The sequence below is a fragment of the Condylura cristata genome, unplaced genomic scaffold (assembly GCF_000260355.1).
Source record: "Condylura cristata isolate star-nosed mole 26May11 unplaced genomic scaffold, ConCri1.0 scaffold00035, whole genome shotgun sequence".
NCBI classification, from domain to species: Eukaryota; Metazoa; Chordata; class Mammalia; order Eulipotyphla; family Talpidae; genus Condylura; species Condylura cristata.
Genome location: NW_004567136.1, coordinates 12,479,057 through 12,504,943, shown reverse-complemented (window position 1 = coordinate 12,504,943; position 25,887 = coordinate 12,479,057). Strand labels below are relative to the sequence as shown.

The 25,887-nt window shown below is 54.6% G+C and overlaps 1 protein-coding gene across 3 annotated transcripts in view; it reads left to right on the top strand.

Moving 5' to 3' along the window:
- The window catches only part of SV2B (synaptic vesicle glycoprotein 2B), an 86,536-nt gene extending 67,452 nt beyond the window's left edge, over positions 1-19,084 (top strand). For 2 of the 3 annotated variants that reach the window (XM_012732731.1, XM_012732732.1), the window contains exons 6-13: positions 1,183-1,272; positions 4,578-4,688; positions 6,246-6,334; positions 7,346-7,510; positions 11,499-11,632; positions 13,516-13,716; positions 16,060-16,219; positions 17,293-17,551. In XM_012732731.1, coding sequence (XP_012588185.1) covers positions 1,183-1,272; positions 4,578-4,688; positions 6,246-6,334; positions 7,346-7,510; positions 11,499-11,632; positions 13,516-13,716; positions 16,060-16,219; positions 17,293-17,476 — 1,134 coding nt within the window. In that variant the 3' untranslated portion in view covers positions 17,477-17,551. Of the gene's footprint in view, positions 1-1,182; positions 1,273-4,577; positions 4,689-6,245; positions 6,335-7,345; positions 7,511-11,498; positions 11,633-13,515; positions 13,717-16,059; positions 16,220-17,292 lie in introns of all 3 variants that reach the window. The other variant, XM_004693100.2, reaches the window with a different exon arrangement.
- Positions 19,085-25,887: the final 6,803 nt, after the last annotated feature.

Here is a 25,887-nt window from a genome sequence, read left to right as displayed (position 1 = left end):
GGCAGGGGTGGCCCTGCACCCACGCTCCCCCAGGCTCTTCAGTTACGTGCCGATAAGCAGACACTTCAGTTACGTGCCGTTCTTCCCCGCTGTGGCAGTGAAGTCCGTGATGGAGCTCACTGCTACTCCCGGGCCCCTCAGGGCTCCTCTCTCGAGGGGCTCCTCTCCGGGGCGCTGCCCCTCCCAGTGGCCAGACAGGGCAGGGGCAGGCACAGCGCCCAGGACCCAGGGACGCAGGAGTCCATTCGTGAGCCTCCTGGATCCTTCTGCCAAGTCACCTCCTGGCTGCCTGCCCCGCTCAGGGCAGAGGGCATCTCACGCCCAGCCCTGCGCTGTCCGATGCCCTGGGCGAGGGCTCCCGGCACAGAGGTCCTCGCACTGAACGGCTTCAAGTCGTGGGACGGTACTGCCCCGTTCAGAGCCACGGTGCTGGTAGACCACGCTCCCTCTGAAGTGCACAGGGCGCTTCCACGCCTCTTGCACCTAGTAGGTGCTGCCAGCAGTTTCGTGGCTTGATGCTGTGTCCTTCGCATCCTGCCTCTGGCCATGCGGTTCTGTGTGTCTTCACACAGGTGCCTGCTTCTCAGGACACAGTCCAGCCGCCCTCGCCAGCATGACCTCACCCTAATTAACTGTCTGCAGCAACCCTATTTCCAAACACAGTCACACTCTGAGCATGTCCATGTTGGGGGTATCAGCATGTCTCTTTTAGGGGATGTAGTGCGCCCCATAACAGATTGCTTTTTGTCTGACCTTGTCAGCGAGGAACATGGCTCCCACCCAGGCCCCATTCAACCTCTCGCCCCCTTCTTATTTGGGGTCCCCTTCTTATTTGGGGTTTGTTTTCTAAGAGCGGAGTCCCGACATAAAGTGACTGGCTTGCAGAGGGGATTTTGACAGCTCTTGCGACGGATGTCCGAGCACAGCTCCGTGGGGCGTCCCACAGAACGTGCACTGAGAATCGCGTGCAGTGCGGTGAGGCTTAGCAGTCACCCCTTGAGGGCAGCACCTCACTATCCCTCCAGGAAGGAGCGGGAACAGGGAGCTGTCCACCACGCCCCCATGTCCAGGACAGTCGGAGTCTGGGCCCAGCGTCCTCGCACTCAGGAATCTGGGATTCTAGGCTTTTCCATTCATCCTCAGAAACAACTTTTCCAGGTCCTTCTCCTTGGTTTTCAACAGATGGGCAAACACGACGAAGCCTGGATGATTCTCAAGCGGGTCCACGACACCAACATGAGGGCCAAGGGGACCCCCGAGAAGGTGTTTACGGTGAGTGGCTGTGACGCTGGTGTGAGGACTGAGGGGGTCGGGGAGGCTGTCACGGTGAGTGAGGCTTCAGCTGTGTCCGTCCCCAGGCGGGGCCTCTCTCGCTCTGGTTGCTAAGAAGTCATTTTCATTGTAGAGTGCCAGAAAATGTGTCAAAGGACAACAAGACCCTTACTGGGCCACAGTCACGCTTTGCGTTTCCACGGGCATCCGGGGCTCCCAGTGACTCGAAAACCAGAACCAGCTGGGGTCACATGGGTCATCGAATGCGCGTCAGCGTCCCTCTGCTGCCCCGTGATGGCCCTGAGTCCGTGGCCACTCTTAATGCACGTCACTGTCGGGATCGCCCATGTCGTTTTCCTTAACACGTCCCTAATGTTAGTCGTCCACTTACCTGTGGCTTTTTTTTTCTTACCCTCATTCCTGTAAATATACACCGTGGACTCTCTTGCACAGATGGTTTCGCCCCCTTCTTATTTGGGGTTTGTTTTCTGAGAGCGGAGTCCCAACATAAAGTGTTTGGCTCGCAGAGGGGACTTTGACAGCTCTTGTGACGGATGTCCGAGCACAGCTCCATGGGGCGTCGCAGCCTTCGGGGCCGCACACAGGAGGCTCCTCTCCAGCACCCTTACAGCGCTGGCTGGTAGCCTGAATGTGCTACTTGCCAGTTCAAAACTGAAGAGCAAATACATGTTAATTGCCACGAAGCTGCCCCATGGGTTAGTTGGCTGTCCCGTTACCTCGGCGCCCCAAGACACCCCCCTCCCTCCATGCTCGCGGCCAGCATTGTGCGATCGGCCGTGGCAGGCAGTGCTGAGGCAGCTCTGTGCACCTGTTCACATAACGTCTTTGAAGCCTGACTGCAAACTCATTTCTCTTTCTCAAAAGGGTTTTTTAAATCAAATTTTATTGATGTGCCATTTGTCTGGTTAACTATACATTTTGGGAGATAAAACTTCCTGGCTTATCTGGCACCTGCCCCAGCTCGTTGCTAGGGGAGGTGGCACCAGACCCTCGGGTGCAGGGAGTGTGGGCCCCCGAGAAGCCTAAGTAAACACTGTCCAGCGGGGCCTTCTCACCCGACCCTGACCGCCATCGGCTGCCCCGAGGCCACCCGCCTTCGGCACATGGGCCCTTGGCCAGCGTACGTCTTTTTCTAAAGGGACAGCAGTTTCTTTCTCTGCTCACGGCTCTGGATCTTCATCCTCGTGCCTGTGAAAATCTGATAGCAAGTACCTGCTTTTCTCCTGTGAATCTGGCAGTTTACTCCCCTCCCCGCAGCCTGTGCTGCCTCTCATTCTGAGGTGTCCTGCGGCAGGCATCCCGGAAACCTTGAAGGGGCTGAGTTGAAGCCCCCCCCTCCCCCCCCCCGGGAACCAACAGCAGGTCTGGGGTGAACAGAGACAATATTCTAATTTGTACTGAATCAAAGCAGTATCCTAGTTAATTGTAAATTAGAGTAATTGTGCTTGCTGTTGTCAACACACCCACTCCCAAGCCCCTAGGAAATACGATGTTATTTTCCCTGCAAGAGAAAAAAGAAAAATTTGCATGTAAGTGAATCACTCACTGCTTCGGAGTGTGAGTTTTCAGGTGCTTCCTGATTGGGTGTCCCTCTCCGGGCCCTTTGGGCTGCGGTTGGGGGTCCGGGCCTCCCTGGGGGCGCAGGTGCAGGAAGCCCAGCGCCAGCCAAGAGTTTCACTGCAGAGCTCGCTGTGCTGGTCTCCTGTCCCTGGCGCCTTTGCAGGGGCCCCCGCACCCGAGGGTGGGGCACGGAGGAGGCACTCAGCGCGCACCTGCCAGGCAGGGAGTCACCTGCTCTTACCGGGTTCTCAAGGGATCGCCTCGCTGGCCCAGCAGGTTGAGAACCACTGTCTAGGGTTTAGTGAAGTGTAGCCAGGCCTGCCGAGGCTTAGGGCTTGGCCACTAAGGAGTCAGTTGTCTACAGTGCAGGCTCTGGCTTTTCCTGTGTTTGTCCATCCCATCTCGGTTTCTCTGGTCTCTTCACACCCTCAGTCCTGTGAAGAAAGATGAGTCACTGTTAACCTCAATGAAAGGCTTGTTGGAGGAGGTGATGTTGCTTTTGACTTTGCTCTTCCCCGTGCCTCTGCCTAGGTCAGAAAGCGCGGACCTTGGCCATTCGGTTAAGAATTCATGAAGTCAGGACTCCCCTTGAACTCACAGCTGCCTGCACAGTTCAGGGGCTGCTTTAAGCATCAGTTAACTTGGAAATCACCGTCTTGGGAATGAGGCTTCTCCTTGGGGCCACCTGCTGATGTCGGGCAAGTCAGCACTCTCCAGGGCCCTTGAGGGGAGCTCGACATAGATGAGACTGTCTCTGTTCGTCTTCGATTTCCACTGGGGACCAAGAACACATCACTTCTCTTGCTCCATTCGTATTTTTCAAATAGTTTATGAGGCAAATTCCCCCCCCCCCCCAGGAGTGGGCTTGCTTACTGACATGCATAGAACTCAAGAGGATGACATAGGTGTTTTTGAGAAAAGAAAGAGTTCATTGCCTTTTGACTCACGAGGCGACAGGAGACGGCAGGAGGCAGTGCTCCGATCTGTCTCCCCAGTGTCGGGGCCAAGGCTGGGCGTATGGAAGCAAACAAAGAAAGGAGCGATCTAGGCATGAGGAAGTGATGTGTTGGCAGAATTAGGTCAGGGAGATCCATCGGGTGTCTGTGTATGGAAAAATCTCCCCTCCCCCCAGCACAGGCCTCTTCTTGGCTCTGACTGACGGGAAACTCAGCACCGGGTTAATGGTTTCTGCATCTGCTCAGGGTGTAAGGCCTCACGTGCTGCTCCAGACGCCCCCGAAATGGCCCCGTGTTGGCCAGCATCTCCCCGAGGGGCGCCATGTGTCCCTCAGCATAGGCGTTTGATCTAAACGGAGCGTTTTGTGGAGCCAGAGAGCAGAGGTCCCCGACTCCTGCACCAAGCCTCCGCCCGCTCGGCGCCTGCCTTCCGGCGTGGCTAGGCGTCTCCCCGCTCGGCCCGGCCACAAGCAGGCCCCACAGCGGCCGGGATCCGGAGCTCCCTTTCTAGATGTGAAGGGAAATTCCGTGTCCTATGGGCCACTGATTTCCCAAAGGCGTGACGAAGTGAAGACACTGATTTGCTTCGTCGGCAAGGAGATACAGCCGCCGGCAGGGCCGGGCCCTGCGCACCTGTGACTGAGGACTCCGGCCCAGAGTGTCGTCAGAGGCCCCCATAAGTGGATAAAGTCGGTTCTGTTAGGCAAAAAATGGAAAAATCTGGCACAAACTGGAGTTACGATTGTCTGGACCATCTTTGCCTTGCAGGTTTCCAACATCAAAACTCCCAAGCAAATGGATGAATTCATTGAGATCCAGAGTTCAACAGGAACTTGGTACCAGCGCTGGTTGGTCCGATTCACAACCACTTTCAAGCAGGTATGGTGGGGGCGGGCAGTGGAGGGGAGGCGGCTGTGGGAGCCCCTCCCCTCAGGGGCGAAGAGCATCCTCACAACACGGCGCGGGTTTGGTGCTAGCCCATCCTCGCCGGCATGGGGCCGTGGGGACGCTCACCTGCCGCTACCTGTGGGCTGGGAAACTGTTAGCACCAGGGAGGTTAGCAAGAGACAACTTTAATTAATTTCGGCACGCAGGAGCCGACAGAACACCCTCTGTTGCTCCTGTGAGGCTATGTTGGCTCTAGAAAGGGGGGAGGGGCGTGGGGGAACCAGGACAAAGAGCTTGGGAGCCTACAGGAATTTTGCAGATTCACCTACAAATGAGCCTAAACAGGTCCGGGACACGCAGGTGAGACTGGTGCCCACGGGTCATGGAGGTTTCCTGTGAGGGGAGAAACTGGCCAGACATCATCTTAGAGCCTCTGTCTCCTCACCAGCCACCTAGCACTCAGGCCTCGGGGGGCCTGGAGCCTCAGTCCTCCAGCCCTGACTTTCCCTCCTGAGGCCGAGGCTTTGGAGAGTGTCCCCTCTTGGGCCACTTCTCTGAGTAATCCATAGACAGCAAGGGATGAGCCAAAGAAGTGAGTCCTGCAGCGCTGTGAGTGATTTCTGAGGGACCCTTCACGGGCAGGGCCATGTTCCCGGAGAAGTGGCCCCAGGCCGGGCCCTGTTTAACGCCTTGAGCAGCCCAGAGACACACGCGGGAGAGGGTGGTTCAGCGTCGGCGGGTCACCCACACCACAGGCAGGCGCGGGACTCGCCACGTAGGGTCCTTCGGTGCCCTGAATCGCCGCGGGCCGCCGGGCTCAGGGGCACACTGCTGTGCTCCCCGGGAGGTGTGACAGCACTGGCGAGAAGAGACTGTGGGCTCTGGTGCAAGGCTTCCTGGTAGCGAGACAAGGCGCGTGCCCAGTCATCAGAGAGAGGGCTCCGGTGTGGGAAGCCAGGATTGTTCCGTGAGCGGTGTTCCCACCGCCGAAGTGTCACGGGGGTTTCTACAGAGAGCAGCGAGTCACGGATGCCAAAGGAAATGATTCCCGGCCGGGCAGGGGCAGACTTCTGGTTTGTGTCTACAGATTTAGACCTAAGGGGTCCTGAAAGAAGTGATGCTGGAGGAAAAGGCTGGGGGTCAGTCAGGTGCCTGACTTTTAAAGAATACGCTAGTGGGGGTGAAAAGCTGGGGACCCCCGTTTTATAATCTTCATCATGGGCCTCCTCACTCATTGGCGGTTGAAGGGCCGGTTTGCCCACAGGCAGCAGATTCTGCTGAGACTGCCTCACAGACAGGGAGTGAGCTCTGGCTTGAGTTCTGTGGTGATGGCTTTGCTCTGCTGGACCAGGGAGGAGGGCTTCTAACAGAGCACGTGCCATAGGGACTCACGCTGGCCACTGTTGTTTGAACAGAACCGCCCCCTGGGAGATGGCAATTCCCCCTTCTCTCCGTGGGTGTCTCAGCTATGTGTTAGAACATCCGAGAAGTGAGCCCTTCCCGAGACAAGTTCCGTGCTTCAGCTAACCTTCTCTGTGCGGATTGTAGGTGTGGGACAATGCTCTCTACTGTGTGATGGGGCCCTTCAGGATGAACACGCTGATTCTGGCAGTGGTCTGGTTCACCATGGCGCTGAGGTAAGTCTCCCCAGTTCCACACGTTTATTTCCAAGTGCCTCGGGGTCCATCTGTGAGTCAAGGGTTCTAGCTGTTTCTGGCTCGCATAGTCTGTACCAGATCGGAGGCCTTTGCTTGCCAACCACAGGCCGCTTGCTCTGATGGCTTCTACCAGCAGTAAATTTCTTACCACTGAACCAAAAATGCTCTGAAGAGGTGTTCCTGGGAGTAGGGTTGATGCTTAATGGCAGCCATCTGGAGTCTCCCAGGCTAGAAAAAGCCCCTCCTCTGCAAGTAGAGGTAATTTTAACTCTTGTCTTACAATTGTAAATTCCCGTGTTTTTCTCCTGCCTGCATTGTCTCAGTCCTCAATCTAGACAAAATGGTGTTGGTGGCGCTTGGTATCCTGGGCTTGCTCCTGTTGTGAGTGAAAATTCATCTGTCGTGTTTCCCCATTAAGTTAGAACCTACCTTTTGAGCTGAGCTATGTATTTTCTTAGATGTCAAGAATCCATTCATCCCTAATCTATTGGTGTTTTTTTTTTAATTGTTATTTTAAAGTCTTATTTATTTATGCATGCAGAACTGGGGTACAAGCCAGAGGGGCAGAGGTGGTGAGAGGATTCACCTGAGACAGAGTGGGGAGCATAATAGGCTGACAGACGAAGTACACTGCTGAGGGGAGCAGCGGGTGGGTCAGGAGAGGTCTGCCGTGCCATGTGGTCACCTCCGGGATGGGATCGAACTCGTGCTGAAATGGCTCTAGCTTCTTAGTGCAGTGCTTTTACCTGCTGTGCCACCAGGGAGGGCCCGATTGGTGTTTTTATCAAGAATGAATGCTGTTTTCTATTGAATACCTTTTAACATTAGGGAAATCATACTTTACTTATTACTACCATGCGTTCTATGACTAGATTTTCCAATAACGAACCATATCAACACGCTTAAAATGAGCTCGTGCTGCTGCAGGCCAGGATGCAGACCTGGCCATGGGAGAATAAGGCACGTGAAATGCTGCCGCCTCTATTACAGTTACTACGGACTGACAGTTTGGTTCCCTGATATGATCCGCTATTACCAAGATGAAGAATACAGATCGAAAATGAAGGTATTTTTCGGGGAACACGTGTATGGTGCCACAATCAACTTCACGATGGAAAATCAGATTCACCAACATGGGAAACTTGTGAATGACAAGTGAGTGAGTGCCCAGGGGCTTTCCCAAGGCCAGGGAGTGTCCCGGGGACCATTCTTGGGAGACTCTTTGGAAAGTGGGGGGTTCTAACATGGCGGATGGGCTCTACCGGGGCGGTAGTGGTCGCACAGCTTGTGGCAGGTCCTGTGGCTCCGATGGTATGTCCGGTCCTCTCTAATCTGCTGGCCATAACAGTCTCCCAAGGATGAACATATTTGACTGGGGAAGGGCCCTTCAGCCACCTTTCTGAGACTTGAACCTTTAGTGGGGACACAGAGAGCCATTGTCCAGTGGGTTTCTGCCTGGGCGAGGGTGGGGGAGTGGGGGTGGAGAGGGCCCCACACTCTCACGGCTGAGATCCCTGCACCACCAACCCCTCCTTTTTCTAAATTCTAGAAGCTTCTCCACGCCAAGGCTAACATGACACTCGCTGTCTTATGTTCTTCCATCTGATATTACCTCCAGGGTCAGTCTGCGGCTCATCAACCTAAGGATCTTTGGGGGGGGGGGGTGGAGTCAGTGGGATACTAGAAAAGTCATGTCCACATCCTGGTGGGGCTATGTCTTCTCTTTGCATCGACTCCTGGGGCAGAGAGAGAGGACAGCAGCCCGGGGGGCTTTAGGAATGCCCCCCAAGGCTGCCCACAGTCGCCGGTCTTAGCTTCCCAAGCTGCTGGGTGAGGGTGAGGAGGAAGCCAGGGCTGATTAAAGCAGGGTCCCGCCCCGTGGGCTGGCACCCGAGGTCTGTAGTGTGCCAGGGGCAGCCTGGAGTGGTTGTAAATGGTCTGTGTTTCACGGGTGGAAGTTTTTGGGTCACTCTGGGTGACTCGTAACATACACATTCTTTCAAAAGTTGCCACTGTCCATTTTCACTCGTCATATGTGTCTGTCCACCAATGGATACTGAAAACATCACACTTAGTTGAATTTTGTAGTTGTTCTCTTCAGCAAAATGAACAAACAAGGGTTTTTCTCCTGGGCGCAGTTGCAGGTAAGGAAAGGAGTCCGTTTCTCGCTCAAGCTGTGCTGCCACCTGCTGGCGACAGGTAGAGACGCGCCTCTTGAACCCCCCACGCCCAAGGGAGTCCACTGCCGTGATCCACGCGTGGCCCTTCCCGGACGGGCCCCACAGGCCCGGCGGATGGCAGCCGCCCTTCGCTGCCTTAAAGTCCAGTGGAAATTATTTACTTCACTGACTACCCCAAGTCGGGGCTGTGCAAACAGGGCTTCAGGCTGCACTGTCGGGCGTTTCCATCAAGGAGAGACTCCACCCTGTGGATGGGCTGAGCCCAGGAAGCAGCAGCACACTCAGGAGCTCTGTGCCTCCCACGAAACGTCCGCAGCCTCCCGGGGCAGCACGTGGCTGTGGGAGATGCCGTGCTCTCACGCTGCTTTTGCTTCAAAACTGAGGCAAGAAAGGCAGAAGAAAAAACTCATGTGTTAAACCCCACGTTAAAAATGTCAGGCCAGCTTCTCTTCATGTGAATTAAAAACAGGACAAGTCTCCCCCCAGAGAACGTGTCCGTTTGTGACCTTGACCCTCTGCGTAGGAAGGAGTGTCTGCAGGTACCACAGCGGGGGTGGTGACCCAGGAAGCAGTGCGGGGCCTGAGCTCTCACCGCCCACAGGGAAGCGGGTACAGGTCAGGACCGCCATGGGGACCAGTAAGACGATGCGCCAGTGAGAAGTAGGAGAAAGCTCTCTCCAGTTCCAACTGAAGGCTCAGGGTGGAAATTGTGAACGGAAAACATTTGTCAGTTACATATTTGAAATTTTTTTTGTCTCTTTAAATAAACTTAATTTTAGAACAGTTCTAGACTCACAGCAATTACAAAGATAGCCCAGAAAGTTTCATCTACCTCATACCAGGAGCGTCGTGGGGCGCCTTTGCCGCAGTGACTGGATAGGCACAACATGTTGTTGTTGCCCAACGCCTGCCCTTCACTCGGAGTCCTCTAGTTTCCCCCCTTTCACCAGGTTTTCTTTTCCTGCGCTAGACGCCAGCTGGTGCTCCTGACCCCAGGGGGCCATAAGGGATTTCCTAGCTCACCTCTGTTGCCAACGTTACTCAATTGGGAGCCTAGTACTGGGGCAACCTCTTTGGAGAGCAACTTTGTAAAATCTTAATGCATAACCCCCCAACATTGCTTATAACAGCACTGGGTTGGCTGGGTGGATGCATGGGTGGGTGAATATCACAATGGAATACAATGTAATGATGATGATAGTTATTAGGTACATCCATGCCAATATGTCTTATTGGAACAATTTTCAAACTACATTGATGCCAAAAAAAGTCAAATGTAAGTGTTTATGGCGTGTGACCACTCTGGCAGGGAAGGATGTGCTTCATCTTGCTAGCTTCATAAGAAACAGGCAGATGCGGTTGGCCCTGGGGAGGTGGAATACGTGTTAGGGAGGATATAAACTAAACCTTCCCTTCTACCCAGGCAGGAATGTTCAAAATTAAGTTCCTAAGCAGCTAGAGGATGATGAAGCGCAGGCACCTGGGTGTCCCGTGCCACTCCAGCTCCGACGGAGACGTGATGGGAAAGAGCGATATGGCACGCAGGCACGCACCCCGGCCTCATCCTCAGCTGGGTGCCAGGCTTGGGCAGCCTGTAGGCTACTCTTAGATACAGCGGTATTTATGAAGAATTAAATCCCAATAATTCATCGTCTATTCATTTATTTGCATGCTCTACCTTTAGCAAGCACCTTCTGAACTTGGGGCCGGTGCTCGGGGTACACCCAGAGAGGAAAGCCAGGCTCCCCTCCCCTGTTTTCCCCTAACTGGAAAAGAGAAGCAAACAGATAAGCACAGAGCAGTAGGAATCTCTGAGCAAGGGGAGCAGGTGAGCCAGCCCATCGCCACCCCGACGGCTGGCACTCCTACCCTCTATGCCACAGTAGATCCTGCTCTGATCTAGATCCATGACAGCTGCAAAAGACCTCCTGCAGGAAGGAGCACCAGCAGGTGTTTCAAAGAGAGCTCCCAGACCCCTGGCCTCAGAATAAAGCAGAAGCCATTCTGAGGGATGCCGCCTCCGACATTCCAGCCTTGGCCTCTTGAAACATAATCCCCAGGGGCACAGCCCAGCTCACTGTACCTAACGGATCGAACGCTCATTGCTCTAGAAGGCTCAATTCTTTTCAGTCATTTTCCTTAGGGTTGAATTGGCTGCAGACTTCTAAACCAAGGCCTACAAAAGCTACCTGACCTCTCCAGATGGCCACTGGGAAAGTAATTGGTGAATTAGTTGTCACAGAAAGATGCTTCTTATTTCAAAATTCATGTAATTTGTGTGCTCAATGTGTTAGCTCGAGAAAGCAGTTCCTGGGGGCTGTCTCATGTCTTTGCATTTCTTAACTGTCCTCCTTTTTGATCGAGTAACAGGCTCGTGATGCGACCTTCGGTGAGATTTTAATGTTCTACAAGGGTGGGCGAGAAAGCACGGCATAAATCATAAATGGGCCAGATGCTGGCAGAAGACCTTAGACTGCATCACTACATGAGCTATAAAAAGCCAAAGTTATAAAGGAAGAGATAAAAGGAGAAAGGGCCAGGACGTATTTATGAGTTTCATATAAATCATCTGCTCTGATCTCTAATTTATATACTAAACTAGTCCAAGAGTCTTCTTTCAGGAGTTTCAAGACCAAAAGAAAAGTTAGCAGATGTGGGACTTTTCCTCTAAGAAAAACAGAGACCAGGGGCTGTCCAGGGTCTGGGCAGAGCCCTCCTTCTAGACTCTTCGATTCAGCCCCCCATAAAGCTTTGTCCGCCAAGTGATGAAACCACCAACGTCACATCCACTTAGCTGTTGTGTCTTAGGACAGATGGAGTCACCCTTGAGGAGCTCAGTCTAATTAGAGAATTCGGGAAATGCTCTGGCTTTTAGTTCTCTCCCTGCTTTCCTGCGTTTTGCATGTTACTGTCTAGTCTCCTTTGTCCCTGGCTGAACCACTCAGGGATGGATCTTTCTGCAGGTTCACAAAGATGTATTTTAAGCACGTAGTCTTCGAGGACACGCTGTTTGACATGTGCTCTTTTGAAGATGTTTCATCTACTGACACCTATTTCAAGAACTGCACCATCGAGTCAACCACCTTTTATAACACGGGTAAGAACGTGCCGACGCGGCCAGAAGGCCTCAAGGCGGGACTAGTCTAAGAGCCGGGCTGCTCAGTCCTAAGAGAGTTGGAGTCAGGGCCCCACAGACACCTTTGCAAGCCCTGGGACGCAGAGGTGGTTCCGGGCCCAGGTACAGATCTGTCCACAGTCCACCGAGGCATTTCACGGTTCAGGGCTTGGTTTTATCCCGGGTGAGTGGAAACAGGAGTTCTGGGCAAGGGTTCTGATCTCAGTGGGCGGGAGTTCCACACTTGGTAGAAATAAAACAGTGACACGGATACAAACCAGCCTTCAGGAAGCCGCATTTTAGTTTTCTCCAAGTTCCGGCAGTAACTGAAATTTGCAAACTTCATGGCTCATGTTTTCATGAGAGTCAGTGAGAAAGAAGCACCATGTTGTTTTGAAGTTTCATGTATAAAGTGAGAAAAGAATACACAATAGTCATCAACCGCGCCGCTTCAGATTCCCATGATCAAAAACTCACAAGACACCATGGTCCTCCCACTTCTGTGGCACTGACATGCTCATCACAGTCACAACACACTGAGCGGCACAGGGGGGCTCTCAGGGGCCCCCTGCATCTCTCAAGTGGGGCCGCACCGCAGCCCCTCCCAGCGCACAGGACACGTGGCTTCCACGCGCAGCCAACGCCACAGCGGCCAGCTGTCCGCTCCCAGGACCCGAAGCTGTGATTCCCTGCTGACCACGTGTGTTGTGTCCAGATCGGTGCCTTCTCCCTCGGCGGCACCTGCAGCTGGTGCACGCAGGGACCTTCGCTTTCTCCCCGTGATGTCAGCCTCAGAAGTCCCGTCTCTACATATCCCTCTGTCTCTAAATAATCCATTATGGTATTTCCGGTCCTGGATTTCTTTTTAGCCTGAACTTCCAAATAAATAAATAAATAATGAGTTCCATACTTTGCCATTTGTTATCAAAAGCTGGCATATATTTAATTTTCTTCTTTCAAGTTTTACTGATGCCTTCTTGCCACCTTTTAACATGGGGGCTTGCAGACACTGTTGGTTCAGAGTGTCAGAGCCTGGTCGGAAGAGACCAGCGGGTGACCTCTGACTCAGACGAGCGTCGTGGGGCAGAGCCAGAGCCTTGAGCCCAGGCTTCCTGACAGCCTGTTTCCAGCACTTTCTGCTGGAATAGCTGGTGGGGATTGGATCTAGTTCCTCAGTGAATGTTTTTTAACTTTTTAACTTTTAAGAGGACGTAACAATGAGCAGCTTTAGGTTTACCACAAAATTGGAAGGGAGGCATAGAGATTCCCGAGGCCTAGGTCCCCCTACGGGCAGGCCGCCCGCACGATCAGCAGCCCCTAGCAGCTGCTACTTCTGTGATAATGAATTGACGCATCACTCACCCAGAGCCCATCGCCCCTCAAGTCCACCCCTGGTGCGGTCCGATCTCCGAGTGTGGACACAGGCACCCATCACTGATCTCTTCACTGCCCTGAAGGTCCTCTGACCACGTTCATCCTTCCCCAACCCTGCCACGGCAACCAACAGGCAGAGGACTGTCACTGTGCACAGCAGTAGGGTTTCTGTGTTTCTGGGCTTAGGGGTCCAGCTCGCTCTGGACCCAGGACCCTCGCCTCCTGCCCGGAGTGGCCAGCAGCCCCCGGGTCCCTTCCTCTGTGCAGCCAGGCCTGTTGTGTGGTCTGAGAGAGGGTGCCGCGGCCATGCTCGCCACGCTCCTGGTGTCTCCCCTTTGCTAATACGAACCCGAGCAGGTCATGACCACACCTGGTCACACACCACCCTGACCTTGAGACTGTCCGGTGGGCAGAGACAATGGAGGGGCAGAACTTCTCCCCTCCCGGCCCTCCCCCCAGCTCCGCTCTATAGCGTCTCCTCCTCTCTGCAGACCTCTACAAGCACAAGTTTATCAACTGCCGCTTTATCAATTCCACCTTCCTGGAGCAGAAGGAAGGCTGCCACATGGACTTCGAGCAAGATAACGACTTCCTGATTTACCTGGTCAGCTTCCTCGGCAGTCTGTCTGTCTTGCCTGGGAACATCATCTCTGCTCTGCTCATGGATAGAGTTGGAAGGCTCAAGATGATCGGTGAGTCGCCAGGGCCCCGTCTGTGCCCGTGGGCCGGCTAATTGACTCCTTCATGTAAAGAAATCTCCTGCAAGAAGCCAAACAGGTAAGGTGGAATGTGTAGGTGTAGGGCCAGGAGTCCCATCTACAAGGCTTCAGGGCTCCACAGCGGAACACGGCACCCCTGCCCGCCCCGGGCTCAGCTTCATTTCCTGACCCAGCAATTCTGTGACAGCCGCTTACTCTACAAGCACGTTGGTAGGGGTGTTAAATAGGCCATTCCACCTGCTTTGCAAGATTATTTCAGGAAACACATAAACTGCTCTTACATGAGCATTAGTTTCGTTTGATGAGTTTTTTTTTTTTAAGGTTTATTTATTTGTGCATACAGAACTGGGGTACAGGCCAGAGGCTCAAAGGCGGCGAGAGGCTTCACCAGAGACAGAGTGGGGAACAAATCGACGAAGTCCACTGCTGAGGGGAGCAGCGGGCGGGTCAGGAGAGGTCTGCCGCGCCATGTGGTCTCCTCCGGGGCAGGCAGGGATCGAACTCATGCGGAAGTGGTTTTAGCTTCTTAGTGCTGCACTTTAACCCGCTGCACCATCAGGGAGGGCCCGTTTGATGAGTTTTAAGCAATCTGTTGCTTATTGTTCCTTGTGGTGATAACTGGTGGGGTGTGGGAGTGTGATGGGTTCCTGGTGAATTCTCCTTGCCCAAGGGCTGCTGGTATCCAACAGTATTCCTTTACTTGTGGCCTGAGGCTTTGGAAAGGTGAGGTCTCCTATCACACTGGTAGGGCTTTGTGAAGGTCGAGTGTGATGCCCAAAGCATCTGGTGGTGAGGTGCATCGTAGGTTCTTGAAGATGGGGGCCCCTGTGGGCTGTGCCTTAACACCAGTTGGCTACAGAGAAACAGCCATGCTTGCTGGGCAGGCAAGAAACAAGGTGCAGATCCCCAAGGGGAGGGGTTTAGGGTACTAGAGTAGCGTCAAGGCCCTGGCGGGGTGACCTGCATTAGTCAGCTGAGAGCTGCCTCAAGGGAGGCCTCAGAGGACTCAGCCCCAGCCTCCCAGCTGGGAGCTCAGAGGGAAGTAAAACAAGGCAGAGCAATGGTGTCTGGAAGAGCGAACTTCAACCTCTTCCTTGCTCCTGCCGCTCCTGTGACTCCCTCCTGGAGTCACTTACGAAGCTGTTCTTTTTCATTCCTGCATCTGGACACTTGCGTCTTTCTGGCCCTGCTCTCTCTCCTGGAGCTAATGTCGCAGCAGCAGCACATACCGCCCAGTGCTCGGCCTTCTGCCCTTTGATCGTGTCCTCTGGCTCCTGGGCTGGCCACGGCACCCCTTTCTCCAAGCGCCTCTGACCCCGACTGCCTCCTCCCCTCTCCTCTTCCGTGAGTTCTCTCTCCTTCCCTGAGAGAGGCTACAGGCTGCTCACGGCCCCTGCCCCCCCACTCCAGTGCCAGGGAGGGATTTCAGGTGGGGGCTCTCCAGGGGGGTGCTTGTGTGCCAGCCCAGGCCTTTGGGAACTGAGGTCTTCCCTCCTCCGGGCCCCCGGTGCTCTGTTTTCCACTGGTTGTTTGGTGCTTTCTTGCCTCCTTTGTCTTTACTCTCCCTCTTCATCTCCAGCCAGACCCCTGGTCTGTGACCTGTGCCTCAGCCCCCCAACTTCCTCGACCCCCCTGGGCTGGCTGTGTTGGGTCAGGAGTCCATACGGCCCCCTTTCCGCAGGGTTCCCATGGTGGCTCTGAGGAAGAGACTTTGAGGGCAGGCAGGGAGTAGGCACAAGTCAGGCAGACCAGGCCTCTGGCGCTAGCCAAGGACTCCCTCAGTCCTCCCCTCTGGTGGGCTTGGGAGACAGGCCAGGAGTGGGGTGCAAACTCCAGCCCTTGCCTCCTCCCAGCTCACGGGCGCCCGGGCCAGGGGGCTTGGCTTCTCGGGCGCAGAGCAGGGCTGAGAAGGCCGACAGGTTCTTGGGCTGGGGACGGGGAGGAAAAGGAGAACACCAGCGGGCCCTTCGCCAGGATTTCCTCTGTCCATGCGTAGGGCTGGAACGTGAACCCCAGGGGCGCAGGGGTCTGACCACGGGGTGCCGCAGGCAGCCTGAGCCGGGCTGAGGCCGCGTAGATTCTCAGTGAGCCTCTGCCGTCTTCCCGGTGGCCTGGGCCTGCGAGCACCACGAGGCCCTGAGCAAATTCCTCGGCTCACTCCGGCGACAGGGCCACGCCGAGGCGCCCTGGCCGTGGCCGGGTGCCCGAGGCTCGTGCTGGCCCCTGAGGCGGCTCTGCTACTGCAGCGGTGACCGCGAGAACGGAGGGGCCGGTCCTGCCCGCCGGCTTCATGTCCGCTCTGCCCTCGCTCCGCAGGCGGCTCCATGCTCATCTCTGCTGTCTGCTGCTTCTTCCTCTTCTTCGGCGACAGCGAGTCGGCCATGATCGGCTGGCAGTGCCTGTTCTGCGGGACCAGCATCGCTGCCTGGAACGCCCTGGATGTCATCACGGTGGAGTTGTATCCCACCAACCAGAGGTGGGTTCTGCCCCAGCCTCTCTGGGCGCTTGGGGCTACTCCGGCCGGGTTCTCCTCCACCACCACCGTCCAGGTCTTCCCAGTGTGCACGGACTGGGCGTCTCCTGTGTGGGCTGCACTGTGGCGGCTGTGGTGGGGGTGGGCAGCTCAAGCCAGGCCTGGGAGAGCCGATGTGGCCACACAGCCAAAGTGGTGACAACAGGCCTGAAGGCGAGACCGAGCGAAATGGTGGCCAACTAGATACACGTGGGCAGGGCTGGGGAACGGGGGAGAGGGGCGTGCGGAGGCCCGACGGCCAAGGCGCCAGCGGGGTCAGCCAGTGCGCCTGGAGCGTGCTTTTATTTTGTGACATAGATAATAGAAACCCCAAGTCTCTGCCGCCTGAAGATGTGCCCATGTACTTTTCTCACCTGTGACTGCCTAGGGCAGGCACCGTACGCCCTTTCTGTCTTGCTCTCTCTTCCATAACCCTGAACATGGTTCAAAATAAAACCACCTACATCCCAGGAAGCAGGATGGAAGGAAGAAGGATGGGAGAGGAGGGTGCAAAGGCCCACGCGTGACTCGTTTGCGGGAGCTGCCATCAGCGCTTGCCCCACTGGTCACGTTCAGTGACGGGGCCACACAGAGCCACAGGGCTCTGGCAGTGCCCTCTGACCTTCAGAGCCGTCGAGGGCGGTTGGTGGGCTCTGCCAGACGGCGTTGAGGGCGGCTCTGGGGGGCACTTACACTTTCTACTCCGTTCTTCTCTGCTCTTTCAGTATTTCACAACACTCACCTACTCCTGCGAGAATTTCAGGAGGAGACGTGTCTCTGAAAAGAAGGAAACACGAGTTTGCAGGAAGTATTCTGGGGTGTTAGCGGCGGCGATTGTGTCCTTTGAGACAGAGAGGCCCCCCCAGTTCTGTATTGCTCCGTGTGTTCAACTAGACTAAAGCGAGACGATGCTTCTTTTATGCTTAGGACAGCAGTTCCCGCCCTCCCCTCGCTGTCCCGCCTCCACAGCCAGGCGGGGAGCAGCTCAGCGCCCTGATGCTGCTCCTCAGAATCATCACCTTCTTCTTCTTTGACAGGGCAACAGCCTTTGGCATCCTCAACGGGCTCTGCAAGTTTGGCGCCATCCTGGGGAACACCATCTTTGCTTCTTTTGTTGGGGTCACCAAAGTGGTCCCCATCCTCCTGGCGGCTGCCTCGCTCGTCGGGGGCGGCCTGATCGCCCTCCGCCTGCCAGAGACGCGGGAACAGGTCCTGATGTGAAGGCGCTGTGGGCAGGGGCGTGTCAGAGGAGCCTGGTCCTGGAACCTAAATGCGCTCACACCTCCTGTCTGTCACTACCCCGGGGACCCCAGGAGGAGGAGTGGCTCTGTGACCCCCTCGCTCAGACCCATGTCAGCTGTCAATATGCTTGTAACTCAGGTGACTGACTTGGGGCGTCCTGCACTGCCCCTGGGATACAGATCTGCGTGCTGGCTTTAGGTGACCCTAGCCCAAGGCCGGGACGGTCCTTGAAGCCCAGAGGACCTGGGCTTGAAGTACAGGATGGGCGTTGTCGCATTGAAAAGTGTCACCCACCCTAGTTTCCACCTGAAAACTGGCACAGGAGCGTTGAAGCTAATCCCACACAGAAACCAGACCTCGGAGCCGGCTGTAGAAGCCGACCTCCCCTCGCCCCAGAAGTGCTCAGCTTTCCTCGAGGACTTGGTGAGGAATTTAAGAATGACACATATTACTCCTCTTTCCATCTGGTCAAAGAAACATCAAGACAGTGATTCTGTGAGCCGACTCTGGTCAAGACGGCGTCCGCACGGAACTTGCAGAAACGGTCTCTGCTAACATTTGCCAGCATTTTAGCCATCCTTGGGGAGGACTTGGGGTTCAGGGCCCCACAAAACTGGGTCTGCCTCGAGCGGACGCAGGACGGTTCCCAAGTGGAAAACTCCACGGGAGTGGCCCTCGCAGCCCAACTGTCCAGTCCCGAGCCCAGGCGGTGCCCCTGGCAGAGTGGACGCCGCCGCTTACACACAGTGCGTGAAACCGAGCTTCTGTCTCTACTCGCGTTTGGAGTGCTGCTCACCCCGACACAAAAGGAGCCTTACTCGGCCACCTCCGGTGCTCGCTCTGGGGGAGAACAGATCCTGGCGGCCACAGGCGCCCAGCGAGGGGGGGAAGGATGGCCGGGGCCCCCCAGTGTGCACTTCCCATCTCTCTTGGCAGGAAAACACGACGCGTTTGCTCTAACAATCAGGTCCCACGAGACATCTGGCCTGTGCCTCGCTGAGTGTGGAGGTGGCTGCAGTGAGCTCGGGGCTGCTCTGGTGTCCAAGCTCTGATTTGCGGCATTATCTTCACGGGGCCTTAAACCGACCACCGAAGCCCTGGCCGTCAGCCACCGTCCACCATCAGGTGAGGACGGTCTTCTGCAGCCCTGGCCGCATCTTCACGCGGTCCGGGGAGATGGCCGCCGGCCTCCCAGAAGACGAGCCGTCCGGCCGGGGCTTCTCTTCCGTCCGGCCGCGGCTTCTCTCCCACTGCGCGTTTGGCTCTGAGAAACTCCGATGGCACCCGCGGAGCGTGAGAGGAGGGGGCTGTCCATCGCTGAACAAGCCTGCTCCGAGTTCATGATGCATTTCCCGCAGCCCAGCGTGGGGGGCATTGCTTTAAATCGTCTCAACTGTGTGGTGGTGTCTCTTGATGCTGATTTTCGATCTTTTGCTTTATTGGAAATAATTAGTGAAAGGGATATGCCTATCTGTGAAGTTTATAGCATTAGCCCAAGGTCATGTAAAAAAATAACCTCATTCCCAGGGCTCTCTGGGGCCTTGTATTAGTTCGTTAATATTAATAATAAAAATCATTGTAAGCAAACCTTTAAGATCCGAGGCGAGGGATTCTTTTCGGACACTCAGGTCTCTTCTCCACTTGTAAATGGGCTGAGTCGGATGGGAGGAAGGTTGAGACTTGCGCTCTTATTTTGCATAGGGGGTCCTTGGAGGGTTCGATGGTGTGACCCAGGTGACATGGATCAGGTTTTGAAGCTTACAGGGAGGCTGTCTCATTCTGATAGTGTTTCCTGCTGTGAGGCCTGCCCTTGCTTTGAGGACTGAACAGTGTATGCCCTCTGTTGCCTGAGCACTGGATTGTTTTACTTAGCCTTAGTGGAAGGGCCAGCATTAGATTAGTATTCATTCATGCATGCTTGTATTCCATTCATTTGTTCAGCAAGCCTGTACTGAGCTCCTACTGTGCCCGTCACCATTCTTGCCTCCTGCCTCCTTCCACTTTCAGTGAGAGAGCAAAATCGATATTACATTGGGAATAAAAGCGAAGTGCAGTGATCTTGTCATCGATGCCATGCACCTTTTGTGTATTAAGGGGTCCCGACTTCTCTACAGTCAGCTGTGGGTTTCTGAACGGAACACTCTCTCCATCACTCTTCCTCAGTGAAGTGTCAGCTTCTTTTGGATATTGGTCAGGTAGAGGAAAAGACAGACATAATCCATTTTCACTGATTGACTTTACAGACAGTTTACATGGAAGAGGCTAAGGGCAAACAGGACATTGGGTAACGGGCAGGAACAAACTCCCTGTAGCCCTGGGAATGGGCTTCTCCTCTGTGTCTGGCTTGGGTAGGGTGCATTTGAATGAACAATGGCCCAGTCCTTGGTATCTGGTTGGGATCAGGTTGAATGGCATATAACTGAAAACCAAGCAGGCGGGTTTAGAGGACGTTCACAAGTTAATGGTTTGTCTCCCTCCTGTAGAAGAAATGGAGAAAAGAGTTCATGGCCAATGTGGCTGATCTGTGGACTGAGTATTGGGAATGGGTGCCCACCACCCATAATGCACAGTGTCCATTATAGAGACGGTCTCGGGGACTGAGGGGGCTGCTGGAGCGCCAGCCCTCACACCCACCATCCAGGCAGGAAGCAGGAGGACGGGCAAAGGAGCAGAGGGGCCGGCCCTCGGTGTGAGCCAGCCTCCCTTGAAGCTGCTCTCCTGGACACCCTTACTAGAGGTTCTGCATGTGTACCTCTGAAATCCTTTCGTTGCAGAGAGGCTGAGAAATGTGGCGTTTGCTTGGGAACACTGCCGCCCCTCTTCCAACTGTGGATGGGGCACCCAGGGGGCAGCGGACCCTGCCTCTTCAGCTTTGTGTGTACCGGATTCAGGCGGAGGGGCATTAAAGCATTCCCTGGGCCCAACCCCAGAAACTGGGTAGGACCTGAGCATGGCACCTTCCCTAACTCGAAGGTGATATGTTGTCAATCCTTGAGCCATTTTTTGAGCAGCGCTAGTAATCTGCCTATTTGATTTGTTGGGGGAATCTCTTGCCCTGATCTCTTGCCAGCAGCCTGGCTGTCCAGCTCTCTACCTAGGTTCGGCGGACGGTGAACCCCGTTACCGGGGGGTTGTGAGCTCCATTTTGGCCATTTCCACACAAGACACAAGTAAGTTTGGGGCACATTATAATTCATGAGGCTTTATAATGCTGCTCTTTGATCCTAAAAGCTTTCTCCCACTTGGGGGTGTCCAGAAGATGAGAAAGACAGGCCTAGGTGCGAATCTGACCTGCATTCAGTCAACCTGACCTCGACTTGGAGATGTCTCTTGAAGAGTGAACCCTTCTTCTTTGGGTGAGAGAAAGGCAGCTCCCATCCCTCGGACCTCACTGAACACGTCTTTACGCAATGGCCCCTCCTTGGCCCCCAGTACAAAGCTACAAAGCTTTGTAATTTCGCAGGTAGCCACATCGTGCTCGGTGTGTCTTAAGAGCAGTTTGGAAATAGATTGCACAGCACCTTTGAACTTGAGGCAAGCTGCGAGCACAGTTTATTTAATCTGTGGAGGTGTGCCGAGGCATTTTATATGTGTGGCTTTGGTGACAGCAGTGAAGTTCCCAAGAAGATGAATGCTGGAATGAGACCGAGATGAGAGCTATCCACAGAGGGTAAATGGAGAAATAAAAATTGTTACGGTCATTGTTCATTACAGAAGGAATAGGGACTGTAGTGAGCGGGACCCGCACACCCCCCCGGAAGCTTCCAGCCCCCAGCCGATTGTCCCGTCACCACCCCTGAGGACACACGCACTGCTGCTCACCCGCGCTGGCCTGCTGGCTTACAGGATTCTAAAACCCAGAGATCGTGCATATGCATCTCTTTAGAAAGCGAAGGCTTTCTGGAGCTGCCCTCTCCAAAGTCAGCGGGTCGCCGCGTCTGGTAACTTGGCAGGTGGGGGGGTCTTGTTATTCTCTCAGGAGAGCAAGCCGTGCAGAACCACAAAGCCACTTCTTACACCGCAGGAGCCCAGTGACCGCCAAGCTGTGGAGCAGCCTGTGCGCTTCCGATCGGGAGCCCGGGAGCCCTCGACCTAGCGCCGCGTCTCAGAGGGTCGGGCGGTTTCCCAGGCGTGGGCTCACGCGTGCAGCTTGCTGGGTGACCACCTGGCGGCCAGTTCATTCTGCCATGAAAAAGAATGAAAAGCAAAAGAGCAGCATTCAAAAGGACATAGTACGGCACGAAACATTAATAACGAAAGTGAAGACTTGTTTCGTGCATATGTAGGTTCGTGGCAAGGTTGCGCACGCAGCTGTTTTTTGTTTGTTTTGCCATACAAGGGAAAAGGCTGAAAAATTAAAAAGGGGGGATGTTCAAAGGGACATCATGCAGCATGGGATCTTGTCTCTTCTGTTTCGGGTAGTAGCTAAACCTGTTAAATCTTTGGATGTCAACCAGCCTCCTGGGGGGTGGGGGGGCTACGAGGTTTTACTCCGGAGGTGACACATTTGGAGAGAGGTGAAGAGTGCCCAGATATGGGTGATTATTCCTGATCTCCCTGAATGCTTGACCAGAGGTTTTCAGTCTTTTCTCCACCCACTGCCTCCAAAGCGACCACCTCGGTGCCCAGAGGGCTGGGACCGTCTTGTAACATTTTGTCCCGCCAGTGCGATTTGCTGCTGGGACGGTGGTGTCTGGGGTGGACAAGGCAGGTGCCTGGGGAAGCTGGCACTCTGTGTGAAGACTTCACAGGGGGGTGAGGAAAAGCCAGTCTGTTTCACAGTCCTGCGCCAGGCTGAGCTGTCCCCAGTCCCCTGGCTGTGAGGAGGACGCAGACCACGTGTCACAGCAGGTGCTGGGCAGAGGGGGCCCCCCACCGTCCAGCCTGGGCAGCTGGCTGGCCACGCTCTCCCGCACGCCCATCCGGAGCCGCTGGCTGAGTCGTAAGGAACGCGGCGCGCGGGCAGGCACCTGCCAGTGAGGAGACTGATGCGGTGTGCGAGACGGCCAGAGACACTCTTGTTTTCTCTTATTTTTCATGCTCCAGTTTCCTTCATCCTTTGTGTGATTTTCCGTCTGACTGTCCCTGGAAAATGGAATTGCTGATGGCCCAAGCGGCTTTGTTTTCACTAAGTTAAAATGGTGGAAGTATTTGATCTCCTGACTGGTGAATATCATTTTAACCTTTCATACTTTGTGAGCTCAATATTAACACAATCGAAACTTAGTGGATGATGTAGCTGTGGTGGACACTCCCAGAGACTCTCCTTAAAAGCTCTTTGTAGTCTAATGCTGTTTCATTTTCTTCTGCGTGGTGATAGGGAGCCGGAAGTGCAGACCAATACTCACACAAGGTCAAAGCTCTTGAGGGGCCCCCACCTGGGGGGGGCAGTTCTGTCCATGGACCTTCCTTCCAAGGAAGCCTGGGCTAGATGAGCGGCTGGCCCAGACGTCCTCGGGCCTCCAGGCCAGTATTAACCAGGTCAGATGCTCTGCTGGCTGAGCGGATCCCACGCGCTGTGACCTGCTGGAGTCCGCTTTTCGTCATGCCCTGTGACTGACATGGCATCTGGGACATAGGAAGCCTGGGCAGATGGCGAGTGACAGATGAAGGAACAGCTAGGTGAATGCTGAGGGCGACTCAAGTGTCATTTCAAATGCTCGGTCACAGCATGCAGTGAATCACTAACCTATTTCTTCAGTCACAGTTCTGGATCATGGTTGTGGAGGCTTCAAGAACTGGGTGGTGGAGAGGTCTGAGGGGAGTGGGTCCAGGGAGGGTCCTGGTAGTGGGGAGAGGATGGTGGAGATCTGTGGTGGGGTGGGGGAGGTGGGACAGGGGTTGGAGCGGTTGGCCAACTGCGTGGGGCACCTCAGTATGGTAACGGGTATGCAGGTGCCGATGTGAACTGGGCAAGTGGAAACTGGGTCACCTTCTCCAGCTGCTTCCCCCCCCCCCCCCCCAGAAGCCCACTGCAGCCGCTGAGACTTACCATTAATTGAAAAAACGGTGGGAGGTAGGATGGAGTCTCCCAGGTGTATTTTTGGGTTGACTCCTGGAACGCTAGAGGGCAGTAGCTACCTTGAAGATAAATCGAGGAGCTCGAGTTTGTGCTCCAAGGTTGGTTAGCCCTTGGGGGTTTCTGTCAAGTGGAATGAGAGCTTTTGCTAAGGACGACTATCTCCCACCTACTCTGTAGGATGCCTTTGAAGGTGGAGATTGTTCCCAAAGAGATTTGCTCCAGGGCCCAGGGTTTCTTTCAACCATCTGTAATATGTTTGGCCTGAAATAAAGGAGCATTCCTGTGCTCTGGGGCAATTTTTAGCTTCTCATTCAGTGAGAAGTTCACCACTCTTCTGGTGGGAACAGCTAGCACCAGCTTAAGGGACGCCTGGAATTTAAACTGTCTTATTTAACCAGGTCTGTCTTTAGCACTTACTGTTGCTGACTGATGTTATACAGGCAAAAGCCTCTGGCTGTGCTTGGGGATTTCTGAAGATTAACTGTTTTAACAAGAATGCAGGCAGAGGGGGCTTTACGATCCACTATCTAGCAGCCCAAAAGCTGAACTCTACTGCGTGTGGGAGGTGGTACCTGGCCTGAGCCATGCACAAAAATAATCGTTACTGTTCAAAGTCTGACCCCCATATTATTGCTAAGAGTAAGTGTAAATGAGATAAACGTTTATCTGTTAAAGCAAATAATGGATATTCATGGAAGATCTGACTCACTTCCAAATGAGGTCAACATGAAGCACTAAACATAATAATCTCTACTTTCAGCTTCTTAACTTCTTACAGAGACACGAGGCATTTGTGTGTATTGGAAGTCTGTTTTGTGCCATGCTGATGAGCTCACTATGAGGATGTGTGTACTTCTAGAAATGCCGAAATGCATTCGGAGCCTTGTTTGGAAGTACACAGTCACGGCCTGCACGCATGGCGGCAAACCTTGTCAGCACCGCCAGGAAAGGCTGCACACACGAGGGAGATCCACTGGGGCCCTGGAGACTCTTGGCTCCGCACTTCGTGCACCCCCGGGGCAGCGGGGTGTCTTGGCCTGGTTGCCTAAGCTCAATTTCCTCATCTTTAAAATAGAGCAAGTGGCCAAGTGGCCAAAAGGACCCTCCAAGTTCGACTTGCTACAGAGAACATGGCCCACTGGGGAGCTGTGCGGTCTGGACGCTCGCATTGTAGGTCGGCTTCACCCCAGTCGCCCACAGGGTCTGTGTTCTTGCCTCCTCCTCCAGGGTGGCTTCTGCCGAGGGAGAAAGCAGCAGGTGGTTTGTAGGGCTGCAGGCTTAAGGAAAATGAAGTATGCAGAGAGATGGACTTCAGGTGCATATTCAGATCTGACCTTCTGTGCCACAACATGGGAACAGGTTTATTTAGTCACACGGATGGGAACTGTGAAAGAGGTTCTCGGAGAGCCCAGGCTGGGGAGGAAAGGGGAGTCAGTTTAGCTCGGTAGTTAGAAAGTCCACGTTCTAATCCTGGTTCTGCTGTTTGTGAGCTGGGTAAGCCTCGGCAAGGGGGGGACCACTGAGCCCCCGTTACTCTCTTCTGGTGTCTGTAAATGCTTCGCCTTTCCTCGAATCTGTTGTTCCAAGGGGACAAATAGGTAAAAAGGGCACTAGCAAACATAGTAGAAAAATCAGGGTATGCTAAGGCTGGCCTGCCACTTCTAGAATATTCTGCAGCTCACGATGAGCAGTAGAGAAAGGAGACCAGGAAAGGCAGATGGGGAAGGACCTGGCATTGTATCTGGGCGTGAGTCCTGGTGTGCTCTGGGGGTGGAACTCTCTGGCACGAGGTGGCCAGGCAGGATTCTTTTCGGTTGGAGAAACACAGAAGTCAGAAGTGTGCACTGTGCTTGGGGAGGGAAGGGTGCGGACGACAATGTCCTCTCAGAGATGGGTCACTGGCCAGCTCCCTGGACTTGCCCCCGCTCCCATGAGCGGGGAGCCTGCAGGACAATGATGGGACAGGCTCCGTGGGGGAAACTGGACAGCAAGGGAGGTGAAAGCGGGCAGAGGGGAACAAGGAAATACTGGTAGCAGACATACGGTTCCCCTTTCCAATTTGCAGAAATAACCGGGCAAAACTCTTCATGCGGCTGGAAATTCTACATTAACAGCCTGGAGTAAGCCCTCACCAACATGGAGGAGCGCAGCACACGCACCTGGCTCCCAGGGATGCAGAAGCAGGAAGCGCGCACTTGGACGTCCCGCACCATCGCAAGGATGCCTGAGGGGTTCACTTTCCCCACATGGGAGAGAGACATAGGCCAGCTTGGCAGAAACTACTCCCCCCACACCCCCGAACTCTGGTGTTAAGGTTTTAGTGCATCCAAGTGAAATGCCTGCCACACCGTGGCGTGTTGAGAATCAC